Source organism: Suncus etruscus, chromosome 4 (assembly GCF_024139225.1).
Source record: "Suncus etruscus isolate mSunEtr1 chromosome 4, mSunEtr1.pri.cur, whole genome shotgun sequence".
NCBI classification, from domain to species: Eukaryota; Metazoa; Chordata; class Mammalia; order Eulipotyphla; family Soricidae; genus Suncus; species Suncus etruscus.
Window position 1 is genome coordinate 119,539,477 of NC_064851.1, and position 26,559 is coordinate 119,566,035.

A 26,559-nucleotide genomic window follows, 5' to 3' on the forward strand; every position below is an offset into this window, starting at 1 on the left:
AACAGATGGTGGTTCGAATTCTGGCACTCCATATGGTCCCCGAGCCTGCCAGGAGCGATTTCTGAGCTCTGAGCCAGGAGTAACTCCTGAGTACTGCCGAGTGTGACTAAACAGTAAATTAAAAAAAAAAAGAAAAGGAGGAAGTTTTTAAAAAAAACTTATAAAATATTTAGTTTAAAAGAATTCTTTAATCGAGAAAGAGTTATATACAATTGGTACTGCAGATATTTTGTGTGTAAATTATTTCAACACTGAATTACTTTAAGGCAGTCTTCATAGTGTTACCAATAAAATACTGAACAGAAGATTATGTCTTTTATGACCCAAGGCTCTTGTAAATCAAGTGGTAGGAACTGTGTGCAACTTATTCACCAAAGAATTGCCCAAAGGAGAAGTGGTTTGTGGAGTTTTTACAAGAGATTATCGTCATCACATTCTAAACTGTCAGGTACGTTCTGCATTCCACACATAATGAATAATAGGACATATTGTAGTTATTCTAATATGAATATCATTATTTTAGCATAGACTAAACTATATGTACAATTATTATAAATATATATGTTTAACCACATTGTTTTCATGGTTTGATTACTCAATTTTCAAATATGTTTATTTACTAATCAAAGTAAAATGCTTCACTCTATTGAAATCTTTATAAAAAAGATAAATTTTTTTTAATAGTTAAGTTAACAAATAGTGATGATTTTATATCTAAATGTGCCTGCAGGTGAACCTATCTTAACTAAGCAAAATTCATTATTTTAAATATATCTATGATAATATGTATTTATTGCACAAATCATTCTATTTCACAAAAATAAAATCATTGCTTTTAAACGTCAATATAAACATCAATATATCACATAAACTATTTTATACAGTTTGAGTCAAAATAAACTTAAAAAAATAAAGTCAATGGTTTGTAATATTTTAAAATAGATACTGGTGACAGTGCCTCAGGCCTTGGAAATACTTTTGCTTTCTCCTCATAATCAAAAATGGACAAGAAGAATGCGCTATGTCATATTTGATGAGGTATGCCAATTTACATTACCTTTGTTATAAATATTTTATGTATATATAAAACATACACATCATAATAAATACCTATTAAATCAGGAAAACCTAGAATATGAAAGTATCAAGTGGTTCAGTAGAAGTAGAGTTCTAGGATGTCTTCTCTTTGAAAATAAACAAAGAGTTTATGTTCTAGGCACATATCATGGAATTAGAAAAACAAGATTTGAGATCTCATAAAATAAGATTAAATTCTCTTGCACATGTAGACCAGGGGATGCCGTCCCCCCAAATGATTCTAGCAGCAGCTCATATCCTCTAAAATGAAAGAGTTCATTTACAGAATCAATGCATAAAGCAATGAAAGGGAACAAATGTATAATCTATTTAGAGTATGGGCTTCCAAGAATTTCTCAGGAGGCTCTGGGCCACTTCCAGAGATTCTGAAGGCAGACAGGCTGGTGCTTTATTGGAAAATCGAGAGGCTTCAGTGATGCTCAGATATTACACTGCAGAGCTGGGATGACCCAGTTCTTAACAGCAGTACTCAATGTGTTTTAAAAGAGGTTGATTCCAATCAGCCTATTGATTCCAATTAATACCTAAACTATCTGTTCTAAGTGCAGAGCAATCCTTAAAAAATACCACAGGCTGTGTTCTTTAGCTGTACAGAAAGAGGAGGTACAGTAAATGCACCCCATATACACCTCAACTCAGGCCCTTTGCCTGGTCTGTATTGTGAATTGGGGGACAAAAAGAAAAAAGAAAAAAATATTTTTGAGCAAAGAAGGGTAGAATCTAAAGATGGTATTCTTATAAGATAAATATAATTAAATGTTAAAGAATGTTCATAAACAACTTTTATTTCTAAACATATAAACAGTATTTAAATATTCATAACTAATCCTAGATCAATGAAACTTACTGTATACAAATATAAAAGAAACAAAAATTTCTGGAAGCACAACTCGTGAACGTTTCAGAACTTTTAGAACCAATGTTATATTGAATCTACTTATTCACATTACCAGGTTCACTGTCTTGGAGGTGAAATTGGAGCAGAAGTTTGGGAACATCTTCTTGTAATGATTCGGTGTCCTTTTTTGGCACTTTCTGCTACTATCAGTAATCCTGAACATCTCAAGGAGTAAGCTTGAATTTAACTTTATCAGTGCTACTAATGAATAGAAAATTCTAGAACAAAAGAAAACAACAATCTTTTCTTTTTCTTTTTTTTTTGGGGGGGGGCATACCCAGTGACGCTCAGGGGTTACTCTTAGCTATGCACTCAGAAATTGCTCCTGGCTTGGGGGACCATATGGGAACCATATTGTCAGTGCTAGGCTAGCGCAAGCAAGGCAGACAGACGCCTTACCGCTTGCTCCACTGCTCTGGCCCCAAGCAATCTTTTCAAGTAACTTTAAAAAAATGTGTTTAGTTATATTTATCTGCAAAGCATTTCCTCATTCTTTTTTCAGATAAAATTTATACAATTTCCTGATATCTCAAAGATTTTCTCTTTGAAAATGATTTAGTTCTCCATTTTATAGCTTGTTTAAATTTTTAGGGATCAGAGTAAGGTCACTTTGTACTATCCTTTAAATACGTACATGACTTTCTATATAAAATACTGAGATATGGATGCAAAAGATACATTTGTCCAATGCATTTCTTGATTTTATTCTTTTTTTTTTTTGTCCACACCAGACATGGTAAGGGGTTATTCCTGGCTCTCTGCTCAGGAGATGGATTGGAAAGTCCATCATGCAAGGAGTCAAGTATTTAATGTTACTCTTACCTCCTGTACTTTCCCTCCACTGCATTTCTTTTATGCGTAGTCTTAAAATATCAATTCTGGATGAGTGTATAAAAGTAGAATCTATTCAAAGTATCTAAATAAAAGTAAAATGTTTAATTTGTTTAATTAAAGTGCAAGGGAAAACTTTAATTGTATTTTAATAATTATTCATAAAAATGTGAAACTGTGGATTAATTTTAGGTGATATTTTTCTTTTTATATTACTAGATGGCTGGCATTAATTAAAAGATATTGGCAACATATTGAGAGCACAGTGCAAAATTCTGGTCCATCACGAAATGCCTTGAAAGGGTCAAAGAAACAACAAAGAAAAGGAGCAGAGAAGTCTTTTAGAGTGAGACTGGGTATGACTACCTAAAGATTTAAGAATGGATTCATACATGATATACGCATTTGCAAGTAGTAGGGCATCAAATCTATCTATATATGTATATTATATTTTAATGCATTACATATAAAAATTTAGTTCCTACTCTAATGTCAGAATCATGGATGCTAACAAGAAAGTAAAATAAGAAACCTGACTTTAGGATAATAAGTAGCATGATGAAATTTATAAAATTAGTAATGGTGCATCTACTAAACTTGAATTTCTTGCACTGTCCCAATATTTCCATTTTAAAAAAGTATTAATTTCCTACATTGAGCCTACTGATTGATTCCAGTAGGAGATTAGCACAGGAGAAAACATAAAGCAATTTGTAGCATAGGAGCACTGAGTTTACTTTCAAGATTCACTCCACTACATCACTGTTTCTAAGTTCTTGATAATAGACTAATTCATTGACGCCTTGCTGAAATTGTAACATTGGATCCAGCCAATATTCTGAAATATACAGATTCTAGAGAGCATTCTAATCTTTTATTTACAGTGTGGTACAAAGAGAGATACAATGATCTTGAAAAGTTTGTGTGTTCTATCAAGGATAATGACTTTATCATTGAACACTATCACCCATGTGCTGCGCTTACAGTCAATCATGTAAGTATAAAACATTTTGAAGTTAGCAAACATCTGTACATTAAATCTGAAATGAGTACATTTTGTTTTATGTATTTAGATGAAAAAATATGGAATTCCTTTAGATCTTGGATTTTCTCCTCGAGAAAGTATTCTGCTTTATGATGCTATGGTACACATTTGGCCAGAATGGCCAAGAATACAGGTATGTTTGTGTGTGTGTATAGTTTGTGATTGATAAATTTTCTTATTTGGCTACATCAGTCATCTATAATAACCATATTAATGCATTTTTTTATTCTGGTGTCTTTAAAGGCAGCCAATTTCATTTCATTGTTTATGCCACAGTGACCAGGGAGATAACTCAGTTTCAGAAATTATCAAAAGCTACGGTGCAGTGGTAGGGCATTTGCCATGCACATGGCTGACCCAAGACAGATCTGGATTTGATCCCAGGCATCCCAGATAGTCCCCCAAGCCAGGAGCAATTTCTGAGTGCATAAATAGGAGTAACCCCTGAGCATCACTGTGTGGCCACCAAAAAATCCAAAAAAAAAAAAAAAAAAAAGAGAGAGAGAGCGAGAAAGAAATTGGCAAATTAATTAAATTACTGTATACATTTATATATAATTATATGTGTGTCCTGTTAAACTTTACTTATGCTTTGTATGACTATTATATTTTTATTTATAAAGTACTTAGAATAATATGTTACAATAAAAATAATTTTTAAATAAACATTTTATATATTTTCATCATTTTGCTAAATCTAACTACATTACTAAAATATTTTAGCTAGTAAGTCAAAAGAAACAGTATCATACAATCATTACATTGATAACAAAATTGTCTTCTTGCTTGCATTTAGCTCTGTAATTGGATACAAATACCTAATGACTGCTTGAGGAATTTACTTCATTATGGATTATATGGAAAACTTTAGAAAGGATGGTTGATCTGTTTTATTATTTTTCTTTTTTTCTTTATCTTCAAGGAATTAGAACCTGAAGAATTCAGATTCTTCAAAAATAAGCTGGTCATTATGAGGGCAGATGCCAAGAAATATGAGGAAGAACTGAAAAAGGAAATCATTCACTGGGTTGAAATAGACCCAAACAAGGTGGTTAAAACTACTTAGAATTTATTTAAATAGAATATTTTATGTGAAATGAATTTGACTTACAAATTTGGGTTCAGATGAATCACCTACAAAGCTCTCAAATAATTGTTGTTATTGATTTTCTTTGTTTTGTTTTGAGAACCACCTTTGGTGGTACTCAAGGGCTTACTCCTGGTTCTATGATAAGGAATCACTTCTGTAGAGATTTGGGGTACCAGTGGCAGTACCTTTGATTAAATATTTCAGAAGGTCACTTGTTAGACAAATGCTCTACCCATTGTACTAGCTTCTGGCCTTCGAATGCAAGAATTTGAAGATTGACTAATTTATATCTATTGCATTGCATTCAGTCTTTCATTGAATTAGCTAAAAGAGCGCCAACTCAACATGATGGTACCTGTTTTTTTTTTTTTTTTTTTTTATTCAGCACTTGAAACAATAAAACTCAAAAACTCAAATTGGGCTATTGATTTGCAAATAAAGTGTGACTTTAATTTCTACTGTCTCTAGATTTTTACTCTTATTTCTTCTCCAGCATTTCTCCAAGGGTGATCTATATCTATTTACTTGCTTGGATATTTGAATGCTCAGTTCCCATGTTAAGTATGATTTATCCTTCTTTAAATTACATAATTTGACTCAACTCTCTTCTGGTAATAAAAATCCTTATGCTGCTATTGCTTTATTCTCTGAATATGAGTACCAATATGATATCTACTGAATGAGTATTAACACATGTCTAGTATTAACTAGGGAATGTAACTAGAGTCACATAAAGTTCTTTCTAATAGCGACTTTATAAGGAAGAAAAATATAGATAACTCTTTACCATATACTGATATGCAATATCAAATAGTGTTGAATTTATCAAACTCAAAGTTTTGATTAGTATAGTATCATTTATCGATTAGCATAGTCCTGGGAATAATAACAGGATTTCTATCCATTTATAATTTCTGCTTTTACATTTCACTTGAGAAGTCAACTGTGGTAACAATAAAATGATTATTTATTTAAAAAGTGCATTATAACAGTTTTAGATGTGCGTCATTAAAAATCAACATTTTATAAACATTTGACCTACATTAAGTTCCTCCTAAAAAGTCCAACTCTATCTTTTACTACGCACTTATATTTTGTCCTGATTTTTGATCTATCTTCCTTTCCACTTGTACCTATATTGTAGTCCAAATGCAGGTTTTTTTTTTTTTGGTATGACTTGGTTCTTATGGATGTTTTTCACAATATAGCAAAAAGCCTCCTGTAGGCACCTCCAGGAGTGACCCTGGACAGCTCAGTACAACCAGTGTGTCTTCCCAAAAGACTCCTGCATAAATTACATTTAATATGCTTTATTCTCGAAGTAAATAGCATTGTTTTTCATCTTTGCCTCTATAATTATTTGCACTTTTTCCATAGGGAATAGGAAAAAGTACATTGGGAAGTTGAGTTGTGTTGTACCTAAAAGAAACTTTCCAAGTATGTCTATTCTTTAGAAATCATCTTTCTTTTTTCTGTCCTTTTTGTTCCAGTTTTTTCTTTTTATGTTCCTCCTTTCCCAACTTTGCACCAAGTCCCCTCTCTCACCATCACTTGTATATTTTTCTGGGATACTTACTTTGTTGCTACTATTCTACTTCCAAATTATTATTATTAATCATAATAGTTTTATAATCTCAATGTTGATTCATGTTGCTTTTCTCTTTACTGAGGTAATTTACAACACTGTGTATGTTTCAAGGTCAGAAGTTCATGCCTCTTCAAATATGTGCTACCACCTCTACATACCACCAAAGGACAAAAAGAATATATCCCACTATTGTCCATTGTATCCTATAAGACCTATAAGACCAACTTTCCCTCTGGTAACTTCCGTTCTGAGTAAAAACTGAAGGGTTTGTTAGTATTTAGAATGTTCCATTCCTTTGCATTTTTCTTCATATGCCATATGTGAGTAAAATTCTCAAGTATTTTTCCTTGTCCTTATTTATATCACTGTTTTCAATTCTCTGCAATTCCATCCAAGTTATTGCAAATAGAAATGCGATATTTGGGGCCAGAGAAGTGGTGCAGTGGTAGGGCTTTTGCCTTGCATGTGGCTAACTTAGGACAGACTGTTCCATCCCCTGGAGACCCATATGGTCCCCTGATCCACGAGCAATTTCTGGGCACATAGCCAGGAGTACCCCTGAGAGTCACTGTGTGTGGCCCAAAACCAACCCCCCAAAAAAAACCCTTTTAAAAATAATGTTATATTTGCATTGTGTAACTAGGAATTATTCCATTGTATATATCTTAGAAAATCATACATTGTCAGACACAGATTATTTCCAATTGTTGGCTAATTTAGATGATGTTTCAGAGAACATAGAAGTGAATCTATCTTTTCAAAATTTTATATATTTACTATTATTAGATAAATGTATGAAAGGAATTGCTAGATCTTATGAGAAATATAATTTTTATGTTTTAAGTAGCTGCCCTTTTGTGCCTTATCAGTTAAGTTTCCCAATAGTGTATTGCTGTCACATTTCTGTACTGATCCCCCAAACCTCTTTCTCACTGATGTAATGTAACATTTTATTGCAGTTCAATTATATGAATGATGATGTACTTTTTGTCCAAGTACTTTTCTATGTGTATATTTTCTTTGAAAAATTCTCTATTCAGCATATTTGTTGATTGGGTTATCTTGTTGTCTTTGTCTTACATGAGTTTTGTATATCATAGACATGAACTACTTGTCAATTCTTCATTTTTTCAATATTTTCTTCCATTAGATTATATGTTTAAAATATTTTATTCACTTGCCACTGGTCTATGAGACTATAAAATTGGTGGGATATAAATTTATTCTTCTTTATATACACATGCCTCATTGAATTCATATTAATTTGTCATAATTTTTGTATCTTTAAGTAAACCTCTTTCCATAATATATACAACATAAAAAATACTGTAGAAATCTGCCATTAAATTTTCTGAGATTTTAGCTTTAATTAACATATTTAGTACATTTCTTATTTGTAATTACTAATATTATTTTTTTATAAAATGCCTTGACAACTTATCTATAAACATCAGAGAGATTTTACTAATATCAACAATATTAGTCTTTATTCACAACTACAAATATTATGTTATCTAATATTTACCTATAATCTTATTCAGGTGAGTCAGTTGATAAAGTACCTTAAGCCTCTAACATTTGACTGTTCAGAAAGTGAAAAGCGAAGACTGTTTCCATTTTTTGTGGAAAAACTTAAAGAAATGAGTAAACTGCCTGCAATATTTTTTTCGTAAGTAATATTTTCTGCAAGTAGCACAATACCTCATGTTTCATATATTAAAGACATTTCAAACAGTAGTGTTGGAATATATAAATAATCTATTATTAATACTATTAGAAATAAAAAAAATTTAACTAATTAAAGTAAAACTGTTATACAAAGTTGTGTATAGTATAAAAGTGAGAAAACATTTTAAGAGATAGAAGAGAATGTAAGTACTTTCCATGTACCTGAATCACCCAGTTCTATCTTTGACACCCCATATAATAAAGACCTGCCAAGACTGATTATTGAGCACTAAGACAGGAGTAATCCCTGAGCACTATTGAGCGTGTCTGTCCCAAAATAAAAATTTTGTGTTTGCTGAAAAATATTATGAACACTAGCACACATATTAACTCAGATAAATAATTTTATATACTATTAGCAAAATTAATTATATATCTCTACTTATATTTCATTTTATTTTATTGAAATGATTGTTATTTAAAAGTCCTTCATTGTTGGGTTTAAGACATACAATGTTTCAGGCCCAATCCCTACAACAGTGTCCACCTCCTTTCATCATATTCCCAAAATGTATCTCAACCACCACATTTTGCCCCCAAAGCCTTCAGGTATAACAAGTCCATCTAAAGTTTACATTTTGGGTCCACTGTTGGTGACTTTAGCTTGGATATTTAGTTCTTCTTTTTTTTTTAATCTCCACCAATAAACTTGAGACTGCTTGGTCCCTGGTTTGGTCTACATTCTTTCATATTTGTGTTTCTCTTCCTCCACTCAGTTTCTTTCCTTCTTGCTTAACTCAGGGCCAAGTGTTTTCGAGACAATTCCCAATTGGACTATTGCATTTTTTCATGCAATTATTCTAACTACCTCATATAAGTAATATTCTATATTTATCCTTTTTCCAGATTACTTCAATGAACATATCTTCCAGTTCCATTCATGTTACTGCAAATTGCATGATTATATTATTCCTAACAGCTATGTAGTATTCCATTACAAATATGTGCCACATCTTCATGATCCACTCATATATTGTTGGACATCTATGTTGATTATATAAAGATGCATACCTAAAAAAGGAAGTATTTTGAAAAGCTTTAAGATAGTCCCTGTTTTTTTTTTTCCAGCCGAAGTAAAGAGATTTAATGTGGGATTAGTAGCATCAACAGATAATTAGCAAGTATATTTTCATTAAGCTTAATTTTTTCAGGATATTTAATCAATCTCTATGGATAAAATTAGCTCACATTCCTATCTTTTCACTTGATACCTGTGGCTGAGTCAAGGACTTGGGGATAGAAAATAATTGTGAAAAAATTGTGAATACTGGCATAGAAAATAATTGTGAAACAATTGTGAATACTGGCTCTCTTTGGGAGACGACAAAAAGTATGCCAATCCAAAGTAAATCACGTTTACTTCTACTAAAACTAGCAAACTATTAATGAAAAATCGTGCCTGTTTTTCCCAGGTATTTGATAGAAAGAACATGGTCAAAACATTTTCATTAAGGAAATACATCTCCATATGTAGTGTGCTGTGGAGGAATAAGTAGTAAAATGTTTGGACGTAGCCTAAGTCTAATTCATTCCATTCCTTTAGAATTCAAATAATACCTTCTCCAAAACAAATGTAGGGGAGGTTATGAGCAAAATTTACAAGATAAACATGTATTATCTCTTCTTTTCTGTGTTTCACATATATACCATAGTTAACATATACTGCATATATAGAAAGTACACATATAAAAATAATAGATATAATTTAATATGACTATAATTTGTTTGTTGTAAGTACATGTACATATTTATTAATCTCCTGATAAGCCATTTGTTTGTTGTAAGTACATGTACATATTTATTAATCTCCTGATGAGCCATATGTGTTTATAAGGAGTTTATTAATGTTTTACCTACTTATATAATATTCAGTTAAATATTCATTAGTTTTACAAATTCATAAAATCTCCCTTTTCATAATACACTCAAAATATTATTCAATATTTTAATACATACTTCACATTTTTAAAAGCAAACGAAAAGTATTTATGTTTTAGTTTTATTTTAATGTATTAGTTAACCTGAGAATCAAATTACTATAGAATGCAAATTACTATAGAAAAATCATGATTATAATCAGTATTTCAAGCCAAAGTTTGACTTCCTTTAAGTATTTATGAAAGACACATTTTTCTTGTAGTAACTAAAATTTTTCTTAAGCAAAGTTAAAAATCTTGAGACAAGTATGATTACATATAAAATTATTTATAGAAATTCTCCCAAATTTAAAACTTTAATTCAGCTTTTATTTTTGGTGCAAAAATGAACACACCACCCTCATAAAAAAGTTCAGTAATCTAGTATTCACAGGTATTCAAGAATCTTAGTATAGAAAATGTCTTTAAAAATTTTAATTCATGGGGGTCTGATGCTATGGTGGTGTTAAGGCAGAACTAAATATCCAAGGGCCCGGTGAGATAGTACAGCGGCGTTTGCCTTGCAAGCAGCCGATCCAAGACCTAAGGTAGTTGGTTCGAATCCCGGTGTCCCATATGGTTCCCCGTGCCTGCCAGGAGCTATTTCTGAGCAGACAGCCAGGAGTAACCCCTGAGCACCGCCGGGTGTGGCCCAAAAACCGAAAAAAAAAAAAAAAAAAAGAAAAACAAAAACAATGAAATTATGAGACCCAAACTTTAACAACCAAAAGTAAAAAGGTGCGTGCTATCGATGGCAGTCTGATGCATGTGGTGGTGCCATGGGTTGGATTATGGCAGTGGTCAGCAAGCCAGGCTCACGAGCCACATGCAGCTCTTTACACTTTTGAATGCGGCTCTTCTGTGTGCCGGCTGGCAGCTCCAGGAGTCAGAACTCTGCTCCTAGTCTGTCAGTGCGCGCCCTGTGTGCAGCCCCGGAGGCTGGCTCCACACAGTTCTGATCAGAACCAAGGCCAAAGTTCACATTAGTGTTTGTGACTTTGTCAGTCATTGTCAGGATGTAATTTTCTCTACATTGTAAGGCAAATTATATGGAATTTAATGTTATCGATAAATAATATCGTTCTAAAGTTTTTGTTTTATTAGTTGTGTAATTTGTATCTTCCCGACCTATGTGGATAGTTGCATGCAGAATGTTCTCAATAAAAACGTATTGAAACTAAAAACAGTGTACCATCCTATGCATTTTTGGTTTAAAAAAATGGCTTTCAAAATAAATTTCAATCGTGGTTTTGGCGAGATTTGGCTCAGTTGAAAAAAATAGTTACCCACCACTGGACTATGGGAATATTGATGGAGAGAGGTTGATACTCATGTGATATTGGTCCTGAAAAATTGTATGTATAAAACCCAACTGTGAAAAGTTATTTAAATCACAATGATTTAAATAAAAATGTTTAAAAAACAATGTATTTATGTACCCTATTTATAATACTTAAAATAACCTATCTAAGAATACTGACACTTTGTACCACTCACAGCTTTTAAATTGAGTGTGAGAAAACCAAAGTGAGTGGAGGCAGAAAACACAGGCTCAATATAAATGTCTTTTATAGTTGTTGTTTATGGGCCAAACTAGGGAATGCTCAGGGTTTACTTCTGGCTCTGAGCTCGGGAAGTATGCCTGGCAGAATGACTCGGGACAATATGGGATACTAGAGAGTGAACTTATATCAATCACCCAACCAGCTGTATTATTGTTCCAGAGCACCACAAAATGTCTTTACTGTCAAATAATGTGTAATAAAGCAAACTAATCTGAAATTATTATAATAAGCAATTTAAAATATTTCTCAAATATTTTTACTCTAGGTTCAATATTCATACAGTGGAAATATCAGCATCTCGACTTCGTGGTCATTTAATAAATAAGCAAATTACTGAAAGAGATCAATGTTCTGAAAAGGTAATTAGAAATTTGTACAAGAAACTGTGGAAAGCAAGAAGAATTCACAGGAGAAACGTTGCTGTGTAAGTGTTCATAGTTGAATTTTGAAGTAGTGTAATAAGTGTAATTTGTTTTTATTATGTGATTTTGTTGTTGTTTTCTGGGACACACTTGGAGGTACTCAGGGGGTACCCCAGGCTTTGTGCTCAGATATCGCTCCTGGTTCAGGGGACCATGTGAGATGCCAGGAATTGAACCCACATCAGTCTTGGATCAGCAGCGTGCAAGGTAAATGCCTTACCACTGTGCTGCCGCTGCATGTTTTATAATAAATGTTTTATAATAAACCAACTTAGTATTCACACTGGAGATTATACACAGGATATCATTTGGACATTTTAATAATCACACATTGTTTCAAAATAGTTTCCTTCATAATAATAGCTTCATATTTATTATTTCTAAAAATTCCTACTTCTAAAATTATTTGTTTTAAGAATTTTAAGTGTTCTCATCATATAAATTTTTTATTCATTTATAAAATATATCTATAAAATATCAGTTAGGGTATTTAATATATTCAGATATATTTTAATATATTACAATATCTTTATCTTTAATATATTTATAATTCTCTTTAATATATTTTTTAAAATATAATTTATTTTATTGAAATCATTGTGATTTACAAAGTCCTTCATAGATTTCAGACATACAATGAATCAGATCAATCTCACCAGCATTGCCGATCTCCTTCCACCAATATTCCCACAATGTATTCTATAGCACCCCCTTTGCGCCCTGGCTTGCCAGTATAACAGGCCTATTTTAGGTTTAAATTGTTAAAGTTTGGAGCTCTTGATTCCATTGTTGTTGACTTTGACTTGGATATTTAGTCCTGTCTTTTTTTTTCTCTACTAATGCACCTGAGAATACTTGCTCCTTATCTCCATTCTTTCTCTCCTCCTTCTTAATTATATAGAAAAATGAAGAAAATGAGGTAAAACAAAGTAATTCATACTCCCAAGATTTTATAGAAAAGGTGGGGACATAAAGAAAGTGTGGTAGTTTTTTGCATAGGCACAGCAAAAGTTGTGAAAATAGGGCCCGGAGAGATAGTACAGTGGTGTTTGCCTTGAAAGCAGCCAATCCAGGACCAAAGGTGGTTGGTTCGAATCCCGGTGTCCCATATGGTCCCCCGTGCCTGCCAGGAGCTATTTCTGAGCAGACAGCCAGGAGTAACCCCTGAGCAATGCCGGGTGTGGCCCAAAAACCAAAAAAAAAAAAAGTGGTAGAAAATAGAAATAAAAAAAACCTTTGGCCTAAAAACATAGTATCTCTACCCATGAAATAGCCTGCCATTATGATTAAATACAGGCTCTCGGCATACTAAGTTGTTTAGCCCTGAAGTATTTTTTCATGGTTCCAGAAAAAGTTCTCCTCAACCACAGTTGTCACAGTCAGGCTTCAGTAATTAGATATTTTGGGCTTTGCACAGATTCTGTGTCGAAGTCAGGGTGTCATGAAGTGACTATTGGTTTTATCTCACCATTAGGTTGTAAAGCAGGGAAAATGTCCTGAAAGCAAGTTGCTGTTTCCAAGTTGTCAGGGTGTCATATAAACCCACTGTGAAGCAACTCAGTGCCAGGGTAGCATTAAGACCTTCGATTAAGGTAGAACTTTGATTACTGGTGCTTGTGCAGAAAACTATGCTGGTTCCAAAGATGGGAACTATTTAAACATCCAAAGATGTCCAATCAACTGAAGCCTAAGTTAAGTCACTATGACAAGTATTCAGGGTGAAAGGGCGCCTGTAATAAAAAATTAGGAGTTCCTATTCGTACTAGATAAGAACTTAATTCTATAATAAGATCTCCCTATTTTAATGCAAAAAGAAACAATGCCACAGGATATTATTGGTGCATATAAGGGTAAAATAACAAGCTAAAATATCCCTGTAAACTGATTCTATCAGAAACTCAGAACCCAAAAGAAACTTATCTACTATAATTTTTTACTAAACAAGTCGAACAAAGGGATAGGGAAAATGACATCTTCATAAGGAAATACACAATAAGAATTATACCTATTAAGGAAATCCACCTAAAGACATATACAAAGGAAAAATACATATCCCCTTTAAGTCTTTTGAAATATTCTGGGGGAGGATAAAACATGGAGCACAGCTTTAGCCAGAGAAATTATCTTGTGGAATTTGAAAAATGGCTCACATCAGTCACAGATCACAAAATGTCCTCAAGCCAAGGGTCTCTCAAAAGCCAAATACAGTAGTGAGCAACAGTCCACAGTGAAGAGAGGTGGGGAAAAAAGTGGCTGCCAAGAGGAAATCTGCAGCAGCAGTGGTGGTGGAAGTTTCTTCCTGAGGCTGAGGCAGGAGGCAGGCTGGAAGTCTGTTCTTTCACTCTGGGAGCCAGTTGGCAGTGGGTTGGGGCGGGGGAATGTTCTGATTCCTGAGGAGTTAAGAACTGAGGGTAAAAAAGGTTAAATAAGTAGAAATACAAATCAAGGGTGATAGAGATAAAGAATAGAAAAAGATTTGTAAAGTGGTAAGTAGGGGAGGGGGAAATGAATAGTTATATATAACAGGGAAGGACAATATACAACATAGACATTATGTACAATATAGATGGAGATTAGACAGACATAAAGTGGCTACAACACTTACACTCACACACATAAATAGGCAATGAAGATTGATCCATAAGTTGCAGTTGAAAAACTGATCTAGGTGGAACAGATCAGATTGCTTCCCCAAAGTCAATGACAACAGAATTGATACCCAATCTACAACAAGCTGTACAAGTGGAAACAGTTACACTAGCATTACAGGGGACAAAGGACGAATATATGGGATGCATACTGGGAACAGGGATGGAGCGAGGACAACACTATGTGCCTTAAATATTACTGTGAAAGATTTGTAATTCACTTTGACCACAATAAAAAATTATTAAAAAAAAAAAAAGCTGGCAGGTCTGATAGGAAAGTTTTCCAGTCATTAGTGAGGGTAAGTTTTGCTGAAAAAAGGCTTTATGGGTTACATTGTGCATAGAGCATGCTTAAAGCAATCATATTTTTAAGACTAAAATACTAAAGAATATAATTAGGAATATGCACCATGAAGTATCGTGTATTGGGTCTTGAGCATCCAGAGCATCTAGTGCTCAATGAGTGAGCACTGTGACAAGAGATCTGTGGTATGCAGAGGCCTATTCTAATGATACCTGTAAACATAAACATTAGATCATATTAACTGTCATAGTCAAATAGAAAATGAATAATTTAGAATAATTATCAGGATATTATCTTAATGAACACTGTATTTGGAGTCTAATAGAATAAAACACTGTAATGTGAAATTAGAGCATCCAACCTATATCTCTAAGAATCATTGTGAGCAAAATCATTAAAAGTTATTATAGACATATTAAAATTAAGACACTAAAACATTGCTATAGTGAGCACTGTAGTGGGAGTTCATGGCTTCCAAATACATTCCGTACTTATTTCTGTGGATAAAAGCATTAGAAGATTATTGTAGACATCTCTAAAGAGCAGTCATTTGAACACCAGCTCAATCTAAAGAGCTGTATAATTGCTGCAGTTTTCTTTGACGTATAAAAATATAATACACTTATCTTTTAATTTAATACTCACAAAATAAGATTTTAGTATTTTTGTTTTTATTGACTAAATATAAATAACATAAGCATATATAGAGAAATGTGTCTGTAAGTTTTTGTTTCATTCACACTATAAATTAATTCATTTGCCATCCATTTTTCTGTTTTCTTTTTCTTGATAAAGTTTTTTCCCTTTTTTTTGTTTTTAGGGTTTTTTTTTTTGTTTGTTTGCTTTTTGCCACATCCAGTGACACTCAGGGGTTTCTCTGACTATCCGCTCAGAAATCACTCCTGACTTGGGGGACCGTGTAGGACGCTGGGGGATGGAACCGTGTCCATCCTAGGTCAGCCATGTGCAAAGCGTACACCCTGCCACTTGCACCACCGCTGCAGCTCCCAAATTTTTTTCTCTTTTAGCATGATTACAATTAACAAAAGTTTATAGTGTTGATATTACCATACCATTACCTCACTATCAAATTGCCCAGGACCATCCACTGGTTGTATAAATCTCTAGGTCAATGTTCTTAGCCATTCTTAAGATTAATAATAAATAACCCTCATGTAATAAATTATTCTATTTTTGTTATTTCACTTCTACTTCTGTGATAAGGGTGATTATCAAAAGTAGGCTTGGATCTGGAAAGACTAAAATTGCACACATCTGAGCACCCAGATCTCAGTGTATTAAGGCCAACTTCTCTATTGTAGCAACATTAACACAAGCCTGTACTAACTCCATATGGTCCCACAAACCCCACTCAGGTGATTTTTGAGCAGAGAACCAGAAGAAAGCTATAAGTTTACAGTTGTGTGTGACCAACAATCCAAGTAAATAAAGTAATTTTGTAGTTTTATATCTTGGTTTTATAAATTAAAAAATAGAAACTTTAAATTGTAAAAATTAGAAAATTAGAAATTTCTAATTAAAAATTAGAAAATAACTAATAATAATTTCCTAACTAGCATTAAATTTATTTTATTTTCTTTATTTCTGCGGAGTTTGGGCCACATTGCTCAGTGCTGACACATGACTATGCTCTTGAATCACTGCTGAGAGTACTTGGGGAGACCATATGTGGTACAGGGATCAAAACTGGGGTGGACTGCATGCAAAACAAACACTTCACCCTCTTTACTCTCTTTCTAATCCACTGTTTCTTCTTTTTATATACAAAAATGAGACGTGATAAAGAGACAACTAGAATAATTAAGTTATAATGAAGATTTCCTTATATGTTTTGTGCTTCAGTGAAATGATATTCTTTAAACGGATCTTTTGTTTGTTTCGCGGTCATATTCAGTGACGCTCAGGGGTTACTCACAGCTATGCGCTCAGAAATCGCTGCTGGCTTGGGGGACCATATGGGAGACGCGGGAGACTGGGGATCGAACCTTGGTTCATGCTGGGTCAGCGGCGTCCAAGGCAAATGCCCTACCACTGTGCGATGTCTCTAGCCCCTAAAGATCTTTAATAGACTAAAAATGTCTTAAAACTTAAAATACAAACTACATCACATTAAAATGTTTTAACTTAAAATGTCGAATTTAGGGGCCGGAGAGATAGCAAAGCGGCGTTTGCCTTGTAAGCAGCTGATCCAGGACCTAAGGTGGTTGGTTCGAATCCCAGTGTCCCATATGGTCTCCGTGCCTGCCAGGAGCTATTTCTGAGCAGATAGCCAGGAGTAACCACTGAGCACCGCCGGGTGTGGACCAAAAACCAAAAACCAAAAAAAAAAAAAAGTCAAACTTAAAATAGAACTTAAAATTTAACATAATAATCATAAATCTAGAACTTAAAATGTTTTATTAAAGATATACTTAAAATACAAACAGATATGGTCAATATACTCACCAATTTTCTTATTTTTATATTCAGTTTTTTAAATTCATATTCAGGTACTAGAATTCAAAGATTGATTTTAATGAAGGCTGAAATACAGGAAATAAAAAATACCATTAAAAAGCTCAATAAAATTCCTTCAGACTGTACATATGTTGATCGTACCTTTGTGGATTATCAGGTAAGTAAAAGAAATGGGAGGATACATTTGGTGTGCATATTTTTATTTTGCTAGAGCTGATCTAGCAAAATTCAACAGATTAAATGGTTTAAATAACATATATTTTCCCTCCCACTTCTGGAATGTAGAAGTCCAAGCAAGATGTAGGTATTGGCAAGATTTGATCCTTCTGAGGGTCTTCCAGGGAAAGGATTTGTTCTAGGACTTACTCTGTGATTTCATGTAGTCATTATTTTGAATCTTCACACTGTCTAGCTTAGGTACATATTGCATCCAACTTTCTTTTACAAATACAGCTGATATATTGGATTATGATTTATTGCAATGACTTAATATGTATTTAATTACTTCTGTAAAGCCTCTTTCTCAGAAGAGGAAAACTTTTAAATTTGACATGCAAATTTTAGGAGGTACATAATTCAGCCAATAAATAGATGTGTATGTGTCTATATTGTAATACAGTTTGTAAGACACAAAATTGACTAAATACAAATTAAACTTCAAATAAAATACAGATTTGTCAAGATTAAACAATTACTATCAACAGCACAAAGATATATTCTAACATCGAAAGCCTTTTTACCTTGTAAAATTGTTATTATTAAGATTAACTATAGATATAACTTTATGAGGTGAACGATATAAAGTTAAATATAAAAATGTCTTAGGAAAAGTGGCTTTTAAATAGCAGCTTGCTACAAAACTCACAAAACCCAAAATATACAAATCAGATAGGATGTTTCTTGAAAACAATCCCCATCTGTTCTGTATGTGCTTAGCTCTTTGATCAGATATGTCTGAATGTAAACATTAGAACCTTTCTGCAGATATACTGAATTTGAAAATCCTTAAAAATTCTTACAACTGAGCATCTTAATACGAGTCGAGAACATCCAAGTTCCTTTCAATAACTTCTTCCTAAACAGAATCATGAGAACATTTCTGCAAATAGTATATATATATATACATATATATATACAGTTTGAAAATAGTTTACTAAAGAATTTTATAGGTGAGCACTGTTAATAATAGTCTATAGTATCCAAGTTCTTTTTCCATCTATCTGTGCACAGAGAGTAGAATTGTTTTGCAGACATGATTTGAGAATAAACTGCTACATAAAATACACAATAAAACTCATAGCAATTGGGAAACATTTAACTAGGATAGCTGAGAACTTTTAAAACTCTAACAACTTTATGCATTTCCCCAGAATTGTGCATAGCTAATATTAAACCACTAAAGCTATATGAATGTTTTTCTGTTTGCTTTGGTAGCATAAAACAAAACAAAGATCCATAAAAATAAAGCACAGTTTAACCAGAAATTTTGTGACTGAGATTTAATTACAAGAAAGTAAAATTTTTGAAGATAAACTAGGGTGCAGAAGGTTCTGAAAATAGCTTCTCCTCAGTTGAGCTTCAGCAAGGCAGAAATTCTCCAACTCCACCTTCTTCTCCTTCTGTGTTAGGCTGCTGAGGTCATCTGGGATGGAAAATCCTTAGGTTTCTGACGTCAGAATCTAGTGGGGAGACCAGCTCATTTCCTGCTACTAGGTCTCTCCTACAATGGAGCTTTCTGTTTGGCTTCTGCCTCATCATAAGCTGCTTCAGGTTGGGGGGCTGAGGGTCCTCGCAAAAATAACCATGGTACAGGTATCACGGCCTCTTGGACTGTGTTCAGGAAGTCTTCACTGCCTGCTTCTGTCCCCACTTGAGGGAGCCTTTACCACACTCAGAACAGGAGTAATATACATGATGGGCTATGCACCGCTCAGTCTAGTTTAAGATTAGTCATCAGAGAGTCAAAGGTACTCACCAATGCAGCAGTCTTCTTTGGTCCTTGGGTCCTGTGTCGCTGTTCCAGTGTCAGCTGTAAAATAGAAATAAAAATACACGAGTGATGAGACTGCCCCAAAAGTCATGTTTGGACAGGTCTTATGAAGCAGAATATGGACAGAAAAATAATAGTAAATAGTCAGAAAAGATACTTATTGTTTCTAAGATTCAATTTAATATATTCAATTCAAATATTCAAATATATTCACTGCTTTTTTCTTCATTGGCTTCTCTCTGCTATGCGCTCTCTCTCCTCTGTGTGCTCTCCCTGCCCTTCCCAAAGCCAGAACTCCTTCTTTATTCAAACCAATTCTTAAATACAGAAAGGGGAAGTCAAATCAGATACAAAAGTAACGATCAGGTGGGCTTTTATATCTCATATAGACTAGCCGGCATTTACACCAGCAGTGAATGAAAGTTCCTTTGTATCCACATCCCTTTCAGCATGGATTATTCTTGTTCTTTGTGATATGTGCCAGTCTCTGTGGTGTGAGAAGATACCTCATTCTTGTTTTGATTTGCATCTCCATGATGATTAGTAATGTGGAGCACTTTTTCATGTGTCTTTTGACCATTTGTGTTTCTTCTTAGACAAAGTGTTTGTTCATTTCTTCTCCCCATATTTGATGGGATTAGATGGTTTATTCTTGTAAAGTTCTGTCAGTGCCTTGTATATTTTAGATATTAGCCCCTTATCTGATGGGTATTGGGTGAATAATTTCTCCCATTCAGTGGGTGGCTCTCGTATCCTGGGCACTATTTCCTTTGGGGTGCAGAAGCTTCTCAGCTTGATATATTCCCATCTGTTTATCTCTGCTTCCACTTATTTGGAGAGTACTGGTTACTCCTTGAAGATGCCTTTAGTCTCAATGTCATGGAGTGTTTTACTTACATGTTGTCCTATATATGGTTTCAGGTCTGACATCAAGGTATTTAACCCATTTGGATTTTACCTTTGTACATGGTATTAGCTAGGGATCTGAGTTTGCTTTTTTTGCAAGGTGTTGTGCCAACACCAATTGTTGAAGAGGCTTTTGTTGCTCCATTTAGGATTTCTTGCCCTATTATCAAAAATTAAGTGACTGTATGTCTGGGGAATATTTTCTGAGTACTCAAGCCTATTCCATTGATATGTGGTTCTGTCTTTATTCCAATATAATGCTGTTTTGATAATGATTGCTTTGTTTAAACTTGGAGAAAGTAATGTTGTTTAAACAGTTTAAACTAGGAGAAAGTAATGTCTTCCATATTCTTTTTTCCAAGCATTTTTTTTTAGCTATTCGTGGTTATTTATTGTTCCAAATGAATTTAAGAATTGTTTGATCCTGGTGGCGCTAGAGGTAAGGAGTCTGCCTTGCAAGCGCTAGCCAAGGAAGGATCATGGTTCGATCTCCCGGCGTCCCATATGGGCCCCCCAAGCCAGGGGCAATTTATGAGCACTTAGCCAGGAGTAACCCCTGAGCATCAAATGGGTGTGGCCCCGAAAACAAACAAACAAAGAAAAACAAAAAAAAAGAATTGTTTGATCCACTTCTTTGAAGAATGCCCTGCGTATCTTTTGAGGGATCATATTAAGTATGCACAATGCTTTGGGGGATTATTGCAATTTTAATGATGTTAATCCTGCCAATAAATGAGCAGGGAATGTGTTTTTATTTTCACGTGTTCTCTCTTATTTCTTGAAGCAGGGTTTTATAGATTTCATTGTATAGGTCCTTCACATCTTTAGTCAAGTTGATGCCAAGACATTTGAGTTTGTGTGGCACTAATGTGAATGGTGTTGTTTTCTTAATGTCCATTTCTTCTTCATCATTATTGGTGTATAAAAAGGCCATTGATTTCTGTGTGTTAATTTTGAAGCCTGACACAGTGCTATATGAGTCATTTGTTTCTAGACACTTTTTGGTGGCATTTTTAAGGTTTTCTAAATATAGTATCATGTCATCTGCAGACAGTGAGAGCTTGACTTCTTTCTTTTCTATCTGGATTCCTTGATATATTTTTCTTGCCTAATCACTATAGCAAGTACGTCCAGTACTATGTTCAATAGGTATGGTGAGAGAAGACATCCTTGTCTTGTACCAGAATTTAGAAGAAAGGCTTTTAGTTTTTCTACATTGAGTATAAAATTTGCCATTGGCTTGTGGTAGATTGCCTTAACTATATTGAGAAAAGTTTCTTTCATTCCCATCTTGTTGAGAGTTTTTTTTATATCAAGAATGGTTGTTGAACCTTATCAAATACTTTCTCTGTGTCTATTGATATAATCATGTGGTTTTATTTTTCTTGTTGTTTATACTGATACCGTGTATTACATTGATTGATTTATGAATGTTAAACCATCCTTGCATTCTTGGGATGAAACCTATTTGATCATAGTGAATGACCTTCTTCTTGATGATGCATTGAATTCTATTTGCCAGGATTTTGTTGTGGATCTTTGCATCTATGTTCATCAGGGATATTGGTCTGTAATTTTCTTTTTTGGCAGCATCTCTGTCTGGTTTTGGTATCAAGGTGATGTTGGTTTCATAAAAACTATTTGGAAATTGAACTATTTTTTAATTTCGTGAAAGAGCCTGGCCAGGATTGGTAGTAATTACTCTTAATAGGTTTGAAAGAATTCATTAGTGAATCTATCTGGGCCTGGGCTTTTGTTTTTGGGCAAACATTTGATTATCGTTTTAATTTCCTCAGTAGTGATAGAGGTGTTTAGATATACTACATCCTCCTTATTCAACCATGGAAGGTTCTAAGAGTCCAAGAATTCATCGATTTCTTTCAGGTTCTCATGTTTAGTGGAATAGAGTTTTTCAAAGTAGTATCTGATTACTCGTTGAATCTCCACATTGTCTGTAGTGATCTCCCCTTTCCATTTCTAATCTGGTTTTTCAAGTTTCTTTCTCTCAATTACCTTGTCAGTTTTGCCAGTGGTTTATCAATCTTTTTAATATTTTTTAAAAACCAAATTCTGTTTCGTTGATATTTCAGATTGATTTTTGGGTTTCCACTTCATTGATTTCTGCTCTAAGCTTTGTTATTTCCTACTCTCTCCCTATTTTTGATTCCTTTTGTTGACCATTTTCTAATTTTATAAGCTGTGTCATTAAGTCATTCAGGTATGCCCTTCTTCCTTCCTGATTGTGCTTGCAAAGCAATAAATTTTTCTCTCAGTACGGCTTCTGCTGTGTCCCATAAATTCTGATAGTTTGTGTCTTCATTGTCATTTGTTTCCAGGAAAGTTTTGATTTGATTTCCTCTTTGACTTCATCTTGGACCCACTGGTTGTTCAGTAGCAGGCTGTTTAATTTCCAGTTTTTAAAGTTCTTCTTCTGTGTCCCTTTGTAGTTCACATCTGATTTCAGAGCCTTGTGGTCAGAGAAGTAGCCTGCACAATTTCTATCCTCTTGATTTTATGGAGGTATGTTTTATATGTCAGCATGTGGTCTATCCTGGAGAATGACCAATGTACATTGGAGAAGAATGTGTGTCCAGGTTTCTGGGGATGGAGTGTCCTATATATATCTACTAAGCTTCTTTCTTCCATTTCTCTTTCCAGTGCTGGCATATTGTTGACTTATCAACAACAGTCTGGTTGACCTATCAAGTGTTGATAGGTTCGTGTTGAGGTCTCCCACAATTATTGTTTTATTATTTATATCCTCTTTCAAATTTGTCAATAACTGTATTAGATATTTTGCTGGTCTCTCATTGGGTGTGTTTATGTTTAGTAGTGCGTTTTATGCCTGTTGTACATATCCTTTGATTAGTATGAAGTGTCCATCTTTGTCCTTTACAACTTTTCTGAGTCTAAAGTGTGTCATCTGATATTAATATGGCCACTCTGCCTTTTTTCAGGGTGCTGTTTGCTCGGACAATTTTCCTCCAGCTTTTGATTTTGAGTCTATGTTTGTTCTGACTCTTTAGGTGGGTTTCTTGTAGGCAACACAAGGTTGGATTCAGCTTTATGATTAATTTAGCCACTCTGTGTCTCTTAACTGGTGCATTTAGCACATTGACATTGAGGGAGATGATTGTCATGGGATTTAATGTCATCTTTGTGTATAATTTTGGCGTGTATACTGGTCTGTCTTGTTTTAAAGTAGACCTTTCACTTTTTCCTTTAAGGTTGTTTTTGCATCTGTAAAGTTTCTGAGCTGTTGCGTATCCTTGAAGCTATGTATGCTTATTTCAAACTGAACGTGATTTAAGCTGGATGCAGTATTCTTGGTGAAGCATCTATTTCATTGAGTCTTGTCACAATATCCCTCTACTGTCTTCTGGCCTTTAGAGTTTCTTGTGACGTGTCTGCTGTAAATCTTAAGGATGCTCATTTGAATGTAATTTCTTTTTGATCTGTTGCTTTCAGTATTCTGCCATTTGACTAGAATGTGTATTGGGGTGCTTTTTCTCAGGTCTCTTTTAGCTGGTACTCTCTGGGCATGCAGGATTTGATTGTATGCAGTCATTTTTTTAATTTCTTTTTTCTTCTTTATTTGAACATTTTGATTACATAAATGATTGTGATTAGGTTTCAGTCATGTAAAGAAAACCCCCCTTCACCAGTGCACATTCCCACCACCAATGTCCCAAATCTCCCTCCATCCCACCCCTCCCCCACCTGTACTCCAGACAGGCTTTCCAGTTCCCTCATTCATTCACTTGATTATGGTAGTTCTCTGTGTAGTTATTTCTATAGCTGTACTCACCATTCTTTGTGGTGAGCTTCATAGAGTGAGCTGGTATTCCAGCCCTTCTCTCATTGTCTCAGAGGATTATTACAAAAATGACTTTTATTTTTCTTAAAACCCATAGATGAGTGAGACTATTCTGTGTGTCTCTCTCTCCCTCTGACTTATTTCACTCAGCAAGATAGATTCCATGTACATCCATGTATAGGAAAATTTCATGACTTCATCTCTCCTGACAGCTGCATAATATTCCATTGCATATATGTACCACAGTTTCTTTAGCCATTTGTCTGTTGAAGGGCATCTTGGTTGTTTCCAGAGCCTGGCTATTGTGAATAGTGCTGCAATAAATATAGGTGTGAGGAAGGGGATTTTGTATTGTATTCTTGTGTTCTTAGGGTATATCTCTTGGAGTGGAATAGCTGGGTTGAATGGGAGCTCAATTTCCATATTTTGAAGGAATCTCCATATCACTTTCCATAGAGGCTGTATTAAACGGCATTTCCACCAGCAGTAGATAAGAGTTCTTTCTCTCCACATCCCTGCCAGCACTGATTGTTTTCATTCTTTGTGATGTGTGCCAATCTCTGTGGTGTGAGGTGGTATCTCATTGTCCTTTTGATTTGCATCTCCCTGATGATTAGTGACGAGGAGCACTTTTTTATGTGTCTTTTGGCCATTTGTATTTCTTTTTTTATCAAAGTGTCTGTTCATTTCTTCTTCCCAATTTTTGATGGGATTAGATGTTTTTTTTTTTTTTTTCTAGTAAAGTTCTGTCAGTGCCGTGTATATTTTGGATATTAGCCCCTTATCTGAAGGGTGTTGGGTTAATAGTTTCTCCCACTCAGTGAGTGACTCTTGTATCCTGGGCACTATTTCTTTTGAGGTGCAGAAGCTTCTCAGTTTAATGTATTCCCATCTGTTGATCTCTGCTTCCACTTGTTTGGAAAGTGCAGTTTCCTCCTTGAAGATGCCTTTAGTTTCGATATCATGGAGTGTTTTACCGACGTGTTGTTCTATATACCTTATGGTATCCGGTCTGATATCAAGGTCTTTAATCCATTTGGATTTTACCTTCATACATGATGTTAACTGGGGGTCTATGTTCGCTTTTTTGCAAGTGGCTAACCAGTCTGCCAGCACCACTTGTTCAGGGAGTTTCTCTGTATAGTGTCTTTGACTGTTGATTCTTCCTGGGGATCTCCTTCCTGAGCCTCTGGGACTCCAGTGGTTCTTATATTATTTCTGTTGAGTTTATCAAAGACTTCTATTTTCATCTGTCCACATTCTTTGAGTATTTTTTCCATTGTCTTTTCATTTGCCTTAAGGTTCTTTTTCAATCTCTTCTATTATATGGAGTTGTTCTGCATTTCATCTTCCAGTTCACTGATTCCGTCCTTGGCTGCTGTTACCCTGCTTGATAGGCTTTCAATTGATGCTTTCAGTTCAGCTACCATGTTTTCAGACTCATTATTTTAGTTTTGAGTTTTCTAATTTTAATATTTGTGTTATTTTCAGTTTGAGCTATGTTTTCTTTTATATCTATCAAGATCTTCCAGATTTCTATTCTAAACTCTATATCTGAGAGATTAATCAGATGGTTGGTATTTATTGGGTCATCAGAGGTATCATCTTTATTCTCTGTGTATGGAATTTACCTACGAGGTTTCCCCATTGTCAAGCTTGTAATGTCATTTTTTTTCTATGTGCTATGGTGGGTTTCATGGCCCTGCAATGGCAATGGCGGTGGAAGCTCCAACTCACCCTGTTCAGGTGGGTCCAAGTCACCTCAGTCTCTGAGCTTCTTATGGGGAGGCACTTCCCAGGTGGGAGCACCTAAGTGCCCCTGCAATCTCTTTCTTTCTTTCTTTCTTTCTTTCTTTCTTTCTTTCTTTCTTTCTTTCTTTCTTTCTTTCTTTCTTTCTTCTTTCTTTCTTTTTCTCTTTCTTTCTTTCTTTCTTTCTTTCTTTCTTTTTCTTCCTTCTTCTTCCTTCCTTCCTTCCTTCCTTCTTCCTTCCTTCCTTCCTTCCTTCCTTCCTTCCTTCCTTCCTTCCTTCCTTCCTTTCTTTCTTTCTTTCTTTCTTTCTTTCTTTCTTTCTTTCTTTCTCCTTCCTTCCTTCCTTCCTTCCTTCCTTCCTTCCTTCCTTCCTTCCTTCCTTCCTTCCTTCCTTCCTTCCTTCCTTCCTTCCTTCCTTCCTTCCTTCCTTCCTTCCTTCTCCTTCCTTCCTTCCTTCCTTCCTTCTTTCTTTCTTTCTTTCTTTC

The 26,559-nt window shown here is 34.5% G+C and overlaps 1 protein-coding gene and 1 non-coding gene across 2 annotated transcripts in view; both read left to right on the forward strand.

Moving 5' to 3' along the window:
* LOC126007199 (probable ATP-dependent RNA helicase DDX60) overlaps positions 1 to 26,559 on the forward strand; it is an 87,029-nt gene that overhangs the window by 36,206 nt on the left and 24,264 nt on the right. Inside the window, 9 exon segments of the mRNA XM_049772676.1 lie at positions 329 to 448; positions 943 to 1,038; positions 2,052 to 2,167; positions 3,047 to 3,183; positions 3,712 to 3,821; positions 3,901 to 4,005; positions 4,795 to 4,920; positions 8,725 to 8,827; positions 17,644 to 17,768. Of these exon segments, the coding sequence (XP_049628633.1) occupies positions 329 to 448; positions 943 to 1,038; positions 2,052 to 2,167; positions 3,047 to 3,183; positions 3,712 to 3,821; positions 3,901 to 4,005; positions 4,795 to 4,920; positions 8,725 to 8,827; positions 17,644 to 17,768 (1,038 nt within the window).
* On the forward strand, positions 1,649 to 1,776 carry LOC126007980 (small nucleolar RNA SNORA51). Its single transcript, XR_007495438.1, has one exon. It is a non-coding gene; the product is annotated as a small nucleolar RNA SNORA51 (small nucleolar RNA).